General features: G+C 43.5%; 2 protein-coding genes across 2 annotated transcripts; one reads left to right on the top strand and one right to left on the bottom strand.

Moving 5' to 3' along the window:
* Positions 1-2,396: 2,396 nt before the first annotated feature.
* Positions 2,397-3,886, bottom strand: PtA15_6A647 (uncharacterized protein; the record flags this gene model as incomplete). The annotated part of the gene is made up of 4 exons (XM_053170374.1): positions 2,397-3,377; positions 3,460-3,541; positions 3,614-3,665; positions 3,745-3,886. The coding sequence occupies 4 exons, from the start codon at positions 3,884-3,886 to the stop codon at positions 2,397-2,399; spliced, it is 1,257 nt and encodes a 418-aa protein (XP_053021572.1).
* A 9,273-nt stretch (positions 3,887-13,159) lies between these two features.
* PtA15_6A648 (uncharacterized protein) lies at positions 13,160-14,110 on the top strand (the record flags this gene model as incomplete). Its single annotated transcript, XM_053170375.1, has 4 exons — positions 13,160-13,174; positions 13,270-13,479; positions 13,631-13,952; positions 14,052-14,110. 4 exons carry the CDS (start codon positions 13,160-13,162, stop codon positions 14,108-14,110), a joined length of 606 nt encoding a protein of 201 aa, XP_053021573.1.
* Between the last annotated feature and the right edge of the window lie 635 nt (positions 14,111-14,745).

Raw genomic sequence — 14,745 nt, forward strand, 5'->3', positions numbered from 1 at the left:
AGCCGCAATGATCTGGTGTGGCTCAGCACCAGGCCACACTGAACTAGTCTGGAAGATGCTGAGAATGAACAGGGAAAACCCCAGGTTCAAATCAAAGTAATGTATCAATGTAATTGCATGTCAACTGACACCAATTTCTTGAGTTTTTTGCATAGTGTGCTATCTGAGGAACCACTATACCATGACTTTGAACCACTATGCATGCAGATAAACTGCATAATTCTTTTAATGACATGGGACCCAGCACCCATTGGCAGGTACCTGCCATCCCTCAAAGGTACCCATTGGTGGGCTCAAGGTGCAGGTATGTGTTTCTCATTTGAGTCAAATTTACTGCAGGTATCCGGATTCTGCACCGATGGTCCAACATATAATGCAATACAATACAATGTATATGCCTATACAATACATGTATTGTATTTGATGCACCATTTAACACACCTGGTTTCAAATTAATGTCCCTACAGGTCTGGAATGGCACTGGGTATCCAGCACCTTTATGTAGTGCCTGTCTGCAGGTACCGCCTGCGGGTTCCAGGTGCAGGTGTCTGCTTTTATTGAAATTTTAGGCAGGTCCCCACCACAGGTAACCGGGTGAAATTTTCCATCCCTAACTGCGCAAATGAAGAACCAGGTGATAAAATGTCAAAAACCATGCAACTGAACAAAGAATTTCACCCTCCTCAGAGAATAACCACAAGTTGCAACAGACCTTTTCTCATACCCTTCCCTTCTGTAACTTGACCAGCATTATTGGAGTACTTCAAGAGAGAGGCTAAAACTTACTGGCTGGTCAAAACTGATTGAGATCAAGTTTTCAGCATGGTGAGGCAGACCACATCTGGCTTGGCCAACACATTGAACTCATCAAGAAAATCATCTCACTGCTCAGCAAGGGAGAAGAACCCCCTCATACTCAACCAGAACAACTACAAATTTGATTAATCCTACTTGGAAGAATCCTAGAAAGATACTACTTATTATTGTGTTACTAGCTGGTTATAAATAACAACCTAGGCCCTGTTTGGCTGCCGTGTTATATGTCATAAACAGTTGAATTTATGACGTGCAACCCAAAGTTTGCCCCCTGTTGCCACCAAAACTTTTAAACACCTGGGGGTTGTGTGTCATAAATTCAACCATTTATGATGCATAACACAGCAGCCAAACGGGGCCTTAGTGATAATCTAATACCAGTATTTATCTGACTCTCCCCTATGAACAATCTAAGAGGTGACTATTTTGAAAGGAGCTATTTTATTTCTCTTTCTATATATGTAGACTCTTTCCGTCCTAACAGGATCATTATACTTGATTGTACTGGTTAGAGATAGTGCCTCAGGATCACTGATTTGTAAGTCTAACATAACCCTGTATACTTGGATTTGGAATCCCTATTAATCTGCATCTCTGAATCACCTCTCTTTGTATCATCTCTTTCTTGTTCCTTCTTACAAATTTGTGTAAAAGAGGCCAGGTGCTTGCTGTTGGGTCTGTGCCCCCTGTAGATTTTAATTTACACACCCTAAAGCCTGATTTGGGGCAAAAAGAAGCAATTTTTCAGAAGCCTATGATTCACTGATTCCATGTCTGTGTTGCAGTTTTGATAAATTTGTTAATTTAGGATTTGGAGTGACATCTAGAGGTCTTCAAATGCTCATGAGAAGTCCTCTGGTGAAATTTTACAGCAAGATGGATACAGTCAAATCCTTGAAACTGGATACTTCTACAAGGGCATAACATCCCATCTCATTGGTTCCACCAAATTTTCATTTTGGCCCATACATAGCTACACCTTGTAACCATATAACCTGTGATACCACATAGCAAATTCTGGCCATCAAGGGGTATACAGTTTCAAGGGTTTGACTGTATTTCCAATGAGATCTGGAAGTGATCATTCTTATACTCCATCCTTCTTAGAATCTGAATGACCTACCATTGTACTTGTTATATAAAGATATCATTCTTGCATGTTTCTTGGACACAAACTTAAGTCCATAAATAAAGTATGATATGTTGGTTTTAGACATTAAATGTGTTTTCTGTTTTGCATAGTGAAAAAAAAAAAACGGGGGAGTGGGGAAGAGAGACGAGAAGAGTACTGTAGAAGGGAGTATACATAAATATGTATTTCAGGGAAGAAAAGGGAAAAGAAAGGTGATGGTACATCATAGATAATGTAATATAAACCAAAATGATTGAATGAAAAGGGTTTTAGGGCAAGTCTCGGGCTCTCTAAGAGAAGGATCTGTATAAGGTTAAGAAGGTAGGTGAAGAGGAAGAAACAGATGAGCGGAAGAGATGAGAGAATGGTTTCTTAGATGTTGATGTTTGATCTTGTCTCAACGAAGGAACGCATATGGAAGAATGTTTTTTGATGAGAAAGGAGAAGATCAGTAGAGATTTTTGCAAGAAAAGAAGCGTTTGGAAGCGCGTTCGATTCCGTCTTGCTGATGATGGTGGCGGTGATGATTATCATGAAGGTCTGGGGAGGCCTGAAGGAGCATGAGCACATCGTCCTGGTTATGATGGGGGTGAGTGTGGAGATGGATCTGGGTGGGAGGCGGGTCGAGTTGATCGGGAGACTGAGCAGAGGGGGGTTGATTGAGGGGATGGTCGATTGGGGTAGCCAGCGATTTGCTAGGGATCGGGAGGGTGGGTGTCCTGCGAGTGATTCGGACCGGTTGAGGAGGCACGTTGAGGGGAGAAGAATCGAGGGTCGAGTCGGCAGGAAAGCGGCGTTTGTTCCCGACTGACGAGAGTGTTTTGGAATCCCCAGAGAAGGAAGAAGTGGTGGAGGGAGTGTAGTGCGAGTATCCGTGAGAGAAGAGGCCGGTAGGGTCTGGAGTGGCAGCGGATGTGGAGCGCTCGTTAGCCCGCTCCTTGACCTTGCCCTTCCGAGCACCCTCGGTCGGGCCTGAGCGATGGCGTCGACTAGATGAGGTCGTCGTTGTCGGGCCGGTCGAGCTCGGTTGCTGGTGTTGGGGCAAGGGGCTGGCGGCAAATGAGCTGAAGTTGAGGTTGAAAGTTGGCCGGGAAACGGCGCTGGTGGATGTTGGTGAGGAGGGCTGGCGGGCGGGACCGAAGCCGGAGCCGTGTGATGGCTGGAAGTTCACCGGGGTCATCCGGCGTGGAGAGGTCCTGCGACGGGTCGATTGAGGGGCCAATGGACCGGGCTCAAGTGTCGATGGGGCGGTCGATGTCGGTTCCTGGGTGGTCGTTGGAGGCAGAGCTTGTTCAGAGGTTGGCGAGAGTGTGCTGCGAGAGGGGGGTGTTGTTGATTGACGATGGCCATGTTGCGGGGCTGGTGAGGGCTGAGCACCGTCTTCATCGTTCGGGTCTTGTGATTCGGCTCGGAGGGCTTCTTGACGTCTCTGTTTTTTTTTTTTTTTTTTGCAATCAAACAGAAGGTGCGATTAGATCTGACACTGCACATCGGTTCTTGGCGAAACTCACTTGGATGTAGTCCACTACTCGTTGAACTGTTGATGCCATCGAGTCCTGAGAATTGGGAGAATCAAGTTGATCCAGAGCGGTTCTAAGGGAAAGACCGAAGTCAGCATCTGTTTTTCTTCGAGTGGAACGATCAACATTGTGCAAGTCGACGAACTGTAGATGAGCCAGGACGTCCTGGAGAGCCGAGGAGTATCCTAGCGAATAGGCTGTGTAGATGCAAAAATCCAGTCAGCTTTCTGGGCAATCGATCGATTCTGCAAGTTGGCTGGGATAGCAAGGACAGACCTTTGCGACCGTTTTCGGACGCTTTCTTGTAAAAGGTAGCGATACCGAGAGCGGCAGCTCTGAAGGGAGCCTGGAGCGCCTGTTCGGCATCGTAGTCCCTGAGCGGCAGAGCCTGAGATAGGGACGGGTGGAGTGAGTCCATCGGGCCGGGATCGATAGGGATTGTGGTGGCGAGTTGGGTCGGAGCGAGAGCGAGAGAGGGGCAGAGGGGGAGAGGAATGTTTGGGGTTGATGGATAGTTGTGCGAGATATTGTAAGGAGGTGGTCGGCTGAGTTGTGTCGTCGTGGTTCCTGACGGAAAGAGGCTCGGTCGGAGCTGGGGAACTCAAAGGGGTTTTAAACTGAGGATTAAACTCAATCTGACCATCTGCCATCTGCCCCTCACCCGGCTGTGTACAAAAACACACACACAGTGGCCTTTCTCTTGTTTGTGTCTGGATCAGGTTACATATGCAAAGAAAGCATCATTCACTACATTGTACCTCATTCTGTATATCTGCGCAGAGTGAGAGTTTTCAATTGTGTATGCTTGGGCTTGATAGATTTACAATTTGGTTGGCATTGTTTCAAAAACGTGGTATTGTTGATGAGTCTCAAGACTCACTCTTGAGTCCAACCATCAGCTTGGTTTGCAAGGTATTCCTTTTCCCACTTGTAGTGGGTCAGCTTGCTCCACATCACCACAAGTTCAACCATCTCCATACTCTTCAGAGGAAAAACTATCAGTATAATCATGATTGCATTCCAATTTCTTCTCATTTTTTGGTCTACTTCAATCCCAGCTGCCTTGAGTGCAGTCCATCTAGGCAAAAAACAGAGTGCTTCAATAAGTAGAGTCAAGAAGACTCCAGGTAGGCTAAGTGGTGAGTGTTTCTTTTTCTTGAAAATTTAAATAGACATCATTGCTTATGATATTACCTGTTGACTGCTAAATCTTTACACACCACCCTCAAAGCGCTGCAATCTGTCAAGCATACAGAAAAGCAAGGTTTGTTGTTAAATTTGTTTCCTGAAAACTGCTTATCAGCCAGAGAGAATCTTTTAGTTCAGGACCTTACACCTGATGCTAAAAGTTAGTTTTCCACCTGCTCATAAAATCTATTTGAGATGTGATTGGGTCTGAAGATATATACCATTTTTGAGAGACTAGAATTAAGAGATAGTTGGGATCTAAATCAAGGTAATCTTTTTTCTTTCAGTTTCTTGGAATGATCAAGATTTTTTGCTCTGTGGTTGATGCAGGGTGTTTCTGATTCAAAGATAAGGTTGAATTGCTTGAAAAGAATTCCAAGAATCTAGAGGAATACCAAGAAATAATCAAGAAACAGATTAGATGGCTTATGAATAAGAAGAAGAAAACTCACCGCAAAGAAATTTCTGAGTTGAAGAAAATATTTGAACAATCAATAAAAGATATAAAAACAATCAAAGCATTGAGGCTTTTTCAGCTTGGGATTTCTGATGGAAGCAGTACCATTTTGGATATAATTTGTGGACCATCCAAGGATGTGAAAAAAACCCCCAATGAAATACAAGCTTCCCTATTCATTGAGGAACATCAGAAATTTATATTAGAAAGGTTATCCTGGTCAATTTATTCAGGAATCAGGAAAGCAATGTCATCATTCAGCCGTCTACTTCCAAACAGGTTGCAGGACCAAAAGTTCACTGATAGTACAGCCATGGGGTATGTGTTCAAGATACAGGATTTCTTGGTTGAGAATGAATTTATCAGTGCTCAGGTCATCAGAGATATGCAACGGTTAATCAGATTTGCTGCTGCACCCGGTCGTTAGAAATTACATTGAGATTCTCAAACCAAACTTCCCACTTACAAGCTGCAAAATTCATATCATGTATGTAAATATGTGGATTGAACTTGCATACTGGCCTCAATTAAATCAAAATTGGATCAAATCCCACATTAAAATGTCTTCTCTATCATCAACCTCAACAGCATAACCTTACATTGAAATTCTTTGTCATCAATCACATTTTCTCTTGGCTCTCCATTGATGATATACCACATATTTCTTGTCTATTTTAAACATTTTTTTCTTATTCTCTGTCATCAATTTCAAAAGTTTTTGATGTGTTACCCATTGAACTAGGTTGATATGGCCCCTTTCCTTGATAAATCAGGCAAACCAACCAGAGAACCAGAGTATCACAGGCTGTATTACCACTGAATAAGTACAATGAAATTATCTTATAAACAATCTTTCTCCTTCTTGTAGACTTGATAGAACTTGATTATACTAGAGGCTAAAGCGGCTGCGCCGCTGCGGGGTCATGAAGGCGGCTGCGCCGCTGCGGGGTCATGAAGGCGGCTGCGCCGCTGCAGCACTTAATGCAAAAGGGGCCAAGAAGATTGTTTTGTACAATAGGGCAAAATTTTATGTAGTGTTTTTGACAGTATGATTTTTCAAACCAAGGAAGGTGATGGCAAACTGGTATAGTCACCATCTATGTCAATCTTGTTTACTCAGTCTCATGGAGACAAGTCAAGATGTCAAATTCAATACAATTTCTCAGAGGGAGTAACAGTGAGTTCTGGAACAAATGAGAGCCCTAGGGTAATAAGTTCCATGAAAGGTTTTGATGATGTGATGATTTATATATGAATCAGAATCATTGAGTTATCAATTTGAACATTTCTTGCTGCAAATTGAGTTTCCTTTGTCTCTACTTGATGTGTTGCATAAGACTATCTCCATGGTTTATTTAAAAAAACAAGCCTATTTATATCCAATTTTCAGTGCCTGATTAGAAACTCCTATGTGCAACATGCACTCATTTCTCAAAAGACAGATTCAATGGCACAGGCATATGGAACTAAAGTTCACTGATATAAATGTTCATTACATGGTAGTTTTCACCAATCAAAACAGTTGACCTTGAGTTTAGAAGTATCCACAGACTAACACAATCAACCTGAATCCACAAAATCGTTCAGCTGATCCCCCCCCCCCCCCCCCAAAAAAAAAAAAAAAAAAAAAAATCAATGTCAGTGTCGATGAGGATTGGTGGTGCCTACCGATGTGAGCAAAATGGGAAAGCAAGTGGAGAGACGGGACTGACCAAGACAACCAAGCCTGCCAACGCCACCGAAAAAAAAGAAGAAATAGTGAGACCGCGCAAATCAATAGGTACATGCATCCGATTCGAGACCAAGAATATATTCTGAAAAGAAAGAGTTACCAGGTTCGATGAAACGTCTGCCTTTGACCCAGCTATAAGTGAACGGGTCCAGATTAGCTTTGGTATATACAAGCAGAGAGGACGCTTTGGAATATGTGAGCGAGGTGAGAATGTCGTCTGCTATGCCTGTACATGTACAACACGCATCACCAAATCATCCTTTGTCAGCTCATTTATTCTTCTCTCGGAGTAAGGACGGGAAGCTTAACTCTTCGCCGGAGTAGCCTGACAGCCGAAACCCATCCGGAAGAACAGCGACATGCACGCGCAAGACCACGATTGTTTTTTTTCCATTTTACATCAGTATATGTCCATCAAACAAAAACAAGGGGAAAAAAACTGAACTTGTAGTTGATAAATTGTCCCCACGTGTGGTTTGTCGGTCTCAGTCTTGAGAGGGACCGAGTTGCGAGCATGCGCGAGATCTATAGCTTGGATAATCTCATCCGGCCGATCTTTCAAGGCGCGAAAGCCCAGCACCGAAGACGGAGCAGTATGAGCACATCTTCCCCAAAAATAGCTAATGCAACGAACAAAAAAAGTAGCTGACCGGTATCGTATAAAGTATGATCTGATTTCGAAAGAATGAAAAATAAATAAAAACTCAGGTGAATGCAGGGGGGAAGAGAAAGAGAGAACTCAGGACGAAGAGCGCGAACCATAAGAGTCATCGCGTTCCCAATCCCAGCCTTGTTCAGGAGGCTGGCCCATTCGATGGATGATGATGAACCGGACCTGCTCTTCAAGCAGGTCTCCGATCGGCCGATCAAGGTCCGCGGGCCCGCCGACCCGGATTACCTTCCTCACCCCCATGAGCACTATACTATGTCTTCTCATGCATATAAGAAAGACCTCAATGCAGGCTCACCTCACCCCACGACGGCTCAAACTTCGTCTAAATTATAAATGAGCCAAACAAACCTCAAACTACATTGCGACAGAAGACACCCAAAAAACGCGTCTTTGCAAGTTGAATGAGTGAGTAAACTCAGGAAACCGACTCAGATAGACGACAAGGCCTACGTCTTGTTGTTACGCAATCCTTTCGGGCCAAAGCTGAGAGGGAGGATTCGTTGGGGTGCAAGGGTTCCAGGGGAGGTAGGGAGAGGATCGAGTCTCGCAGGGTGTCTAGCTAGTTTAGCTGGAGTCGTCAGTATTGGTAGGGCTGAGTCGGGCGTGGCAGCCCGGGCTGGGCGACGGGGTAGGCGGGCGATGCGGGAGGAGTGAGTAGACTTACTGGCGGGCAAGGGTTGGATGACAGGGATGTTGGGTATGGCCTGAAAGGTTGCTAGGGCCGAGGGACCGCGGTGACATCACATGTGGGGCAGTTGGGTCGATAGGTTACTTCGCCAGGCTGGTCGAAGCGGAGTTACACGGCGGCCAGGTGAGGGTCTGGTTACTGCGAGGCGTTGGTGGGCAGGTTACGTATAGGCATTGTCCGTAGGCTTGACGTGGCGTGGGGGGGTAGTTCGCTGGTGTTGAGTATTGTGGCTTTCGGGGTCTAGGCGAGGATGGGGCGGTCGACGGGGCTGAGGTTTGGCGAGACATAAAAGGGTGGCGAGTTTGCGGAGGGTTGTGTTCCCCAGCCGAGTGCTTCACTCGGCTCACTCCCTTCCGCTGTCGCATTTGCACAGTTTGAGGGGTTTAAAAAATTGATGGCCCCCCTTTGCATAATGCCTTAACTGCGCGCGCTGGGGGTCATCCGTGTTTTGTCTTTTAAACCTGCTAGGCAGGAAGGGACAAATCACACATTTTCTTTTTATTATATCAGTTGTATTTAGATATTGTACTATAAATTTTCTCTAATTATTTAAGGCTTGTAATTTTTTTGTAAAAGCCTTTTTGTAGGGGGAACCCTTGATCCTGAAATCTGTGTTTTGCTGTCTTTAATAAACTTGGATGAGTGAGAGAGGAAAATGAACTGTATCAATGGAACCATAAACTGCCATCCAAATTGGAGACAAATGGAGATAAATTTTCCTGGGGAGTCTCATGAGTGTCAAAATCGCAGACCAAGGCTTCCGGTGGGGATCAATAGGGATTGTGGTGGCCAATTGAGTTCAAAGAAAGAGCAAGATAGAGAAAGAGGGGGATCAGGGTGTAGGAATGTTTTTGGTTGAACAGAAATTTGCTAGATATAAAGAGTTGGTTGGCTAAGTTGTGCCGTTGTGGTTCCTGAAGGAAAGGTGGAGGCAAGATTCAGAGAAAAGTCTGAGAATCTCCACCGCCGGCACTATACAACTATATAGGGCCCATGGGTCCCAAGACTGCAGCCACCGGTCAGAAGTCCCCATCTGAGGCACAATAATAGGGACAAGAGTCAAATGGCCAAAGAGGGCCTGGCCCTATTGCCCTATCCTGTTTGAAAACTTGCAACCTTGGAAGGCTTCACAAAATCTCCTAAACAACACAACCTCAATTGAGAATGAGTGAATTTTACCAGTCAACACAGCCCTTTTCACTTTGTTGGAGAAAGATAATCCTCAACGGACCTACATCTGTTGTGGAAGTTTGAGCCATATAGGGCCCGCAGTGGAGATGATCTCAGCTGGATCTGGGATTGTAGAGGACTCTTTCAGCTGAGGATTCAACTCAATCAGACCATCTGCTCCTCACCCTTCTGTGTACATAAACACACACACATACACTGTGCACTTCCTAACAAACAACTGTTTTCATGAGCCCTGAAAACGGCAAAACAAATACAATACATATGTATTCAAGCTTTGGTATCTTTTCACAAATACAGCCCAATGAAAGATACTGTATTTTTATGATTTTTGATAGTTTTTCTGTATAAATTCCACAATGGCCAAAAACAAGAAAGTAAATTTTTAATACTTTAATGATAAAATCGATTGTGTTTACAAATTCTGTATTTTTCAACAGATAAAATACACAAATATCTGAAGATACTGTATTGTATTGTATCTGTTTCACTGTTGGCCCTGATCAGGAAATTAATACAAAGAAAAACTCACTACATACATCTTTCTGTATGTCTGCACAAAGTGAGAGTTTTCAATTTTGTATGGTTGCCTTGATGGATGTACAATTTCTTTTGCATGTTTTCAAATATTTGGTATTGTTGATATGATTCTCACTCTCCAACAAGCTGAGTTGAAAGCAGTCAGCTTGGTTTGCAAGGTGTTATTTTCTGACTTGCAACAGTTCAGCTTGTTCCAAATCACCACAACCATCTCCATCCTATTCAGAAGAAAAATGTTCATTATAATCATGATTGCATTCCGATTTCTTCTTCTCATATTTTGGTCTACTTCAATCCCAACTGCCTTGAGTGCAGTCCATCTAGGGAAAAAGCAGAGTTTCTCACTAAGTAGAGTCAAGAAGAATCCAGGTAGACTAAGTGGTGAGTGTTTCTTATTCTTGAAAAACAAGATAGACATCATTGAAATATTACCTGTTGAATGCTAAGTCTTTAAAAACTATCCTCAAAGCACTGCAATCTGTTAAGGAAACAGAAGAAAAACATTTTTCAGAAAATTCATTTTTTGCAAACTGCTTATCAGCCAAAGGAAATATTCAAGTTGAGGAACTTACACCTGATGCAAAAAGTGAGTTTTCCACCTGCTCATAAGCTCTATCTGATGTGTGATTATTTCTGATGATATACTATTTTTGTGATAATAGATTTAAGAGATAGTTGGGATCTAAATCAAGGCAATCTGTTTTCTTTCAGTTTCTTGAAATGATCAATTTGTTTGGCTGTTTAGTTGATACTAAATTATTTTGACTCAAAGATAAGGTTGAATTGCTTGAAAATTATTCAACGAAGTTAGAGCAATACCCAAAAAAAGTCAGGAGCCTTATCAGATGGCTTATGAAGAAGAGGAAGAAAACTCATCTCAAGAAATTGTCTGTGGTAATGAAACTATTTGAACAATCAATAAAAGATATGAAAACACTCAAAGCATTAAGGCTTTTCCAGCTGGGAATTTCCAAGGAAAAAACTACCCTTTTGGATTTGATTTATGGACCATCCAAGGATGTGAAAAAAAACCCTCATGAAATCCAAGCTTCGCTATTCATTGAGGAACATCAGAAATTGATATTAGAAAAACTATCCATTTCAATTTATGGAGGAATCAGGCAAGCAATCAGAACATTCAATTATTTAATTCCAACAAAAGTTAAAGACAAAATTCTTGATGATATTTATCATTCAGCCTGGGGCTATCTGTTCACAATAAGTTCTTTTTTGATTGAAAATTAATTTATCAGTGCTGAAGCCCTCATATCTTATAAATATTATCCGGATATACTTTATAACACACTGTGAAAAACTTGACATGCACTGCAGGGAGTGTCCACTTGAAGTCTTGTCCACAGTGTGCAGTAGTTTAAAACACTTTGCGCACTGCAATACAAAAAATCTGAATTTTCAAACTTTTTTGCTGTCATCCAGAAGAGGGCATTTTTCTCCTCATTCCATTAATTTCTTAGAATTTTTAAACCCTCTGTTTGATGCAAAACTAAGGGCAATAATAAGAATTCACGTTGGCTCAACATCACTTGACGTCAGGCCCCCCTCCGTGTGCGCCACCGGCTCTCCCCAAGAAACTCACACAGGGGGGGGATTGCCCAGGTTGAGAAATACCAGCCATCCAGCACCACCCTCTCAATGACCGGAAAGACCTCAATGTTATTTTAGACCTGAAAAGTCTATATTTTTGCAGGGAAATCTAGCTTTTTGAGCTCTAGATCACTTCTGGGAGACCCGCAGATCTCAACAGGAAGTCACCCCATGCTCCATTGGTTTTTTGTCAATATTACACATTGAGATTGGTCTACAGTTATGGTAATTGATTGGCCTTCCACATCTAGTGAGCAATTGTCAATTTTTGAGTCCACAGGGAAGATTTCAATTTTCCATGTCAGAGATGGGGTCAATATATCCACTGGTTCATTTTCTATGACTTTGAGGGAGATTTAAGTTGTTGAGGTCCAGTTGCTTTTTGCTGGTTGAATTCAAGGTGGGTAATTCTTTGTTGAATTTTTGACCACAGAGCCCAAAAAGAGGGGGGGGGTGGAGAAATGGCATGAAGATGTAGGAAAGTGAGAAGAGTTTGTCTGACTAGATTTTCACATTGGTGGAAAAGGAAGGAGGAGAACCAATGAGGTTCTGATTGATTGATGTAGGTTAAGATATAATTCATAAGGGCTATCTACAATTATTCAGATTGTGGTTTTGATACAAAATTAATAAAATAATATCAACAAATCTAAATAAGAAGTAGAAATGACTCAAATGATCTACTACTTGGGGTGCAATGACTACATTAAATTTGGTACTATTCAGTCTTACTAGTGATGTTTGAGATTGATTCTAATAAAAGGATGTAACACGGCAGCCAAACGTCTAGAAAAAAGGATGTAACGCGGCAGCCAAACGGGGCCTAGACTAATAAGTTCAGTTAACATGATTGAGGTATAAGTAAGACATGAGAGAGAGTTTTAACATTCTTCAGTAATTGCAGTTGAGGAATCTGCTGGGTTATCTATTTTGAAGTATTCTGAAAAAATAATTTTACAAATGGGAGTTTTGTTCATGCATGTGGCACTTGGTAGGTTGTTGGAAACCATAACAGCATCCAGCCCTGGAGGTGCATAATTGGGAGTAGCTCCTTGAACTCTGCTTTGTCCCCTGGAATACTAGTTTAATCTATTTTTGGAGGCATTCTCTGAAATCTATTCCGGGATTCTGTGGTTCCTGAGGCCCATTATTGAGTCTTTAATCTGGGGTCTTGGTCATTGGGGCCAGGATCAGGGTCTGCTGGTTGGTTGGTGGGGTTTTACATAGTTGCTTACTCATTTGGCGGAGGTGGGGTTGTGCCTTATTTTTTCTTTTCCGGTGAGTTTGGAGTTGCTTCCATGCTTGGCAGAGGCAGGGTCCTGCCTTGTGCTGTCTTTTTGCCCTTTGGCCTCATGGTATCATCCCATCTTTACTAATTGCTGCCGTGATACCCAAGATGTCACATGAAAATGATCCATGGTTTTTCTTGACTCCGGACTCCGAGGTGGGCTGTGCGCACTTCCGCGGCGCAGCGCAAGTACACCCGCTGCCGATCATCGCCAGCGTCTCTTGACTGTACCACATCCACCTGGCATCATCCACAATCGACGGGCGGCTCTCTCCCAGGAACACCATCTAGAAAGATCTCCGAATCGATCACAACGCTCCATAAATCTCAAGATGGCAGAACCTCAGGTGAGTGTTTCTCCGCTCCTCGGGAATGAGATGACGGCCGAGAATTGGAGATGTTTTCGCTCACTGATGATGTACTGGCATCCGACCGATCGTAGATCACAACTATCTCTTCAGATGCTGAGGAACAGGAAGACATGGGGTTCCAGCTCTTTCCCTCGAAAGACGATACCGATCAAGGCGGCCCTACCCTCGGCGACGACTCCTTACAATCTCGAGGTGAACGTAAGGCTCGGAAGGCTCTCGCCAAACTCGGTCTCAAAAAAGTCCCTGGGATCTCGAGAGTCACTATGCGACGCTCGAAAGCTGTCAGTCCTCCTTGTTCAATCTTGCGTTTAATCCGCTTTGATATACTCGAGAGTCACCACAACGATGATTGGTGGATTATTGATTTTCATTGACGGGGAATCGGTTCTTGTCTGTTTAATTCTTTCACGATAACGACTTTCGTGGGTGCAGCAACACTTTTTTGTGATCGCGAATGCGGAGGTGTACAAGTCACCGCACTCCAACTGTTACATAGTGTTTGGCGAAGCCCGCACGGAGGATGCGGCGGCGGGTCTAGGGAACCTGACCGGAGGAGGAGGAGCACAGCCGAATGCTGGGGGAGGAGGCGGCTTCCAGCCCGAGATGATGATGTCGAACTCCGCTGCGGGTAAACAAGCGGCCAACAAGCAAAAGGATGAGCCTGAGGATGCCGAGCCCGAGGACGCTGAGGGAATCGATCCCGACGATATCGAAACCGTCATGGGTCAAGTTAAATGTAGTCGCAATCGAGCCAGTCAGTCTTTCTTGGCTTGCTTCTTCCTCTCTCTGTCTTCCACCTTTTCCCGAACCCGATCAAACCTAACTAAATCCGTCTATCACCTTTTTTCCTCAGTTCGGGCGCTCAAATCAAGCGACGGTGATCTCATAAACGCCATCATCTCTGCAGCTTAATATCATTTGTAAATACATACAAAAAAAGAACCCTGCAGCAGCACACAGACAGTCATGAGTGATGTTCTACTTCAGTCCTGATTACGGAACAACATCTTCCTCGTCTCGTCTACCATCCTGTTCCTCTCCAAGAGAAACCATCTTTGCGTTGTTTTTTTTCAAAAGTTCATCCTGCTCGTTGACTTCGTCGTCTTGGTTCGACTGATCAATCCGTTTTTGGAGAGACCACGGCTTTTCCAAGGTAAAACGCCATCATCCGGCTCTGTTATCGCAAGCTAACCTGCCTAAGCTGTTGACCGTCCGTCTGGACAGTTATAAGGTCCAGCTGATGCAAGTTTGGGCTCCAACAAGAGCCATGCGGATTTTACCAAAGGTTGGGTTAAATGTACAATAGAAAACTCATCAGAAATTCATTCCACAATCAAGAACCTATGTGATGGGAAGTCAAGGAGCTTGACTTGTTACATAAGAAAAACAAATCACTTCGATCTTCCCCATCCCAGCTTGTCAACAACAATGGTTAAGAAAGTAAGGTTGTGGAGAGGAGCGAAAGAAAGTTTACCTCCCCATTCAAATTATGTACAAACCAAAAAACGTTGAAGAGCTACAGCTGCACATGGCATTCTGCTTTGATC

The sequence above is a fragment of the Puccinia triticina genome, chromosome 6A, assembly GCF_026914185.1.
Source record: "Puccinia triticina chromosome 6A, complete sequence".
NCBI classification, from domain to species: domain Eukaryota; kingdom Fungi; phylum Basidiomycota; class Pucciniomycetes; order Pucciniales; family Pucciniaceae; genus Puccinia; species Puccinia triticina.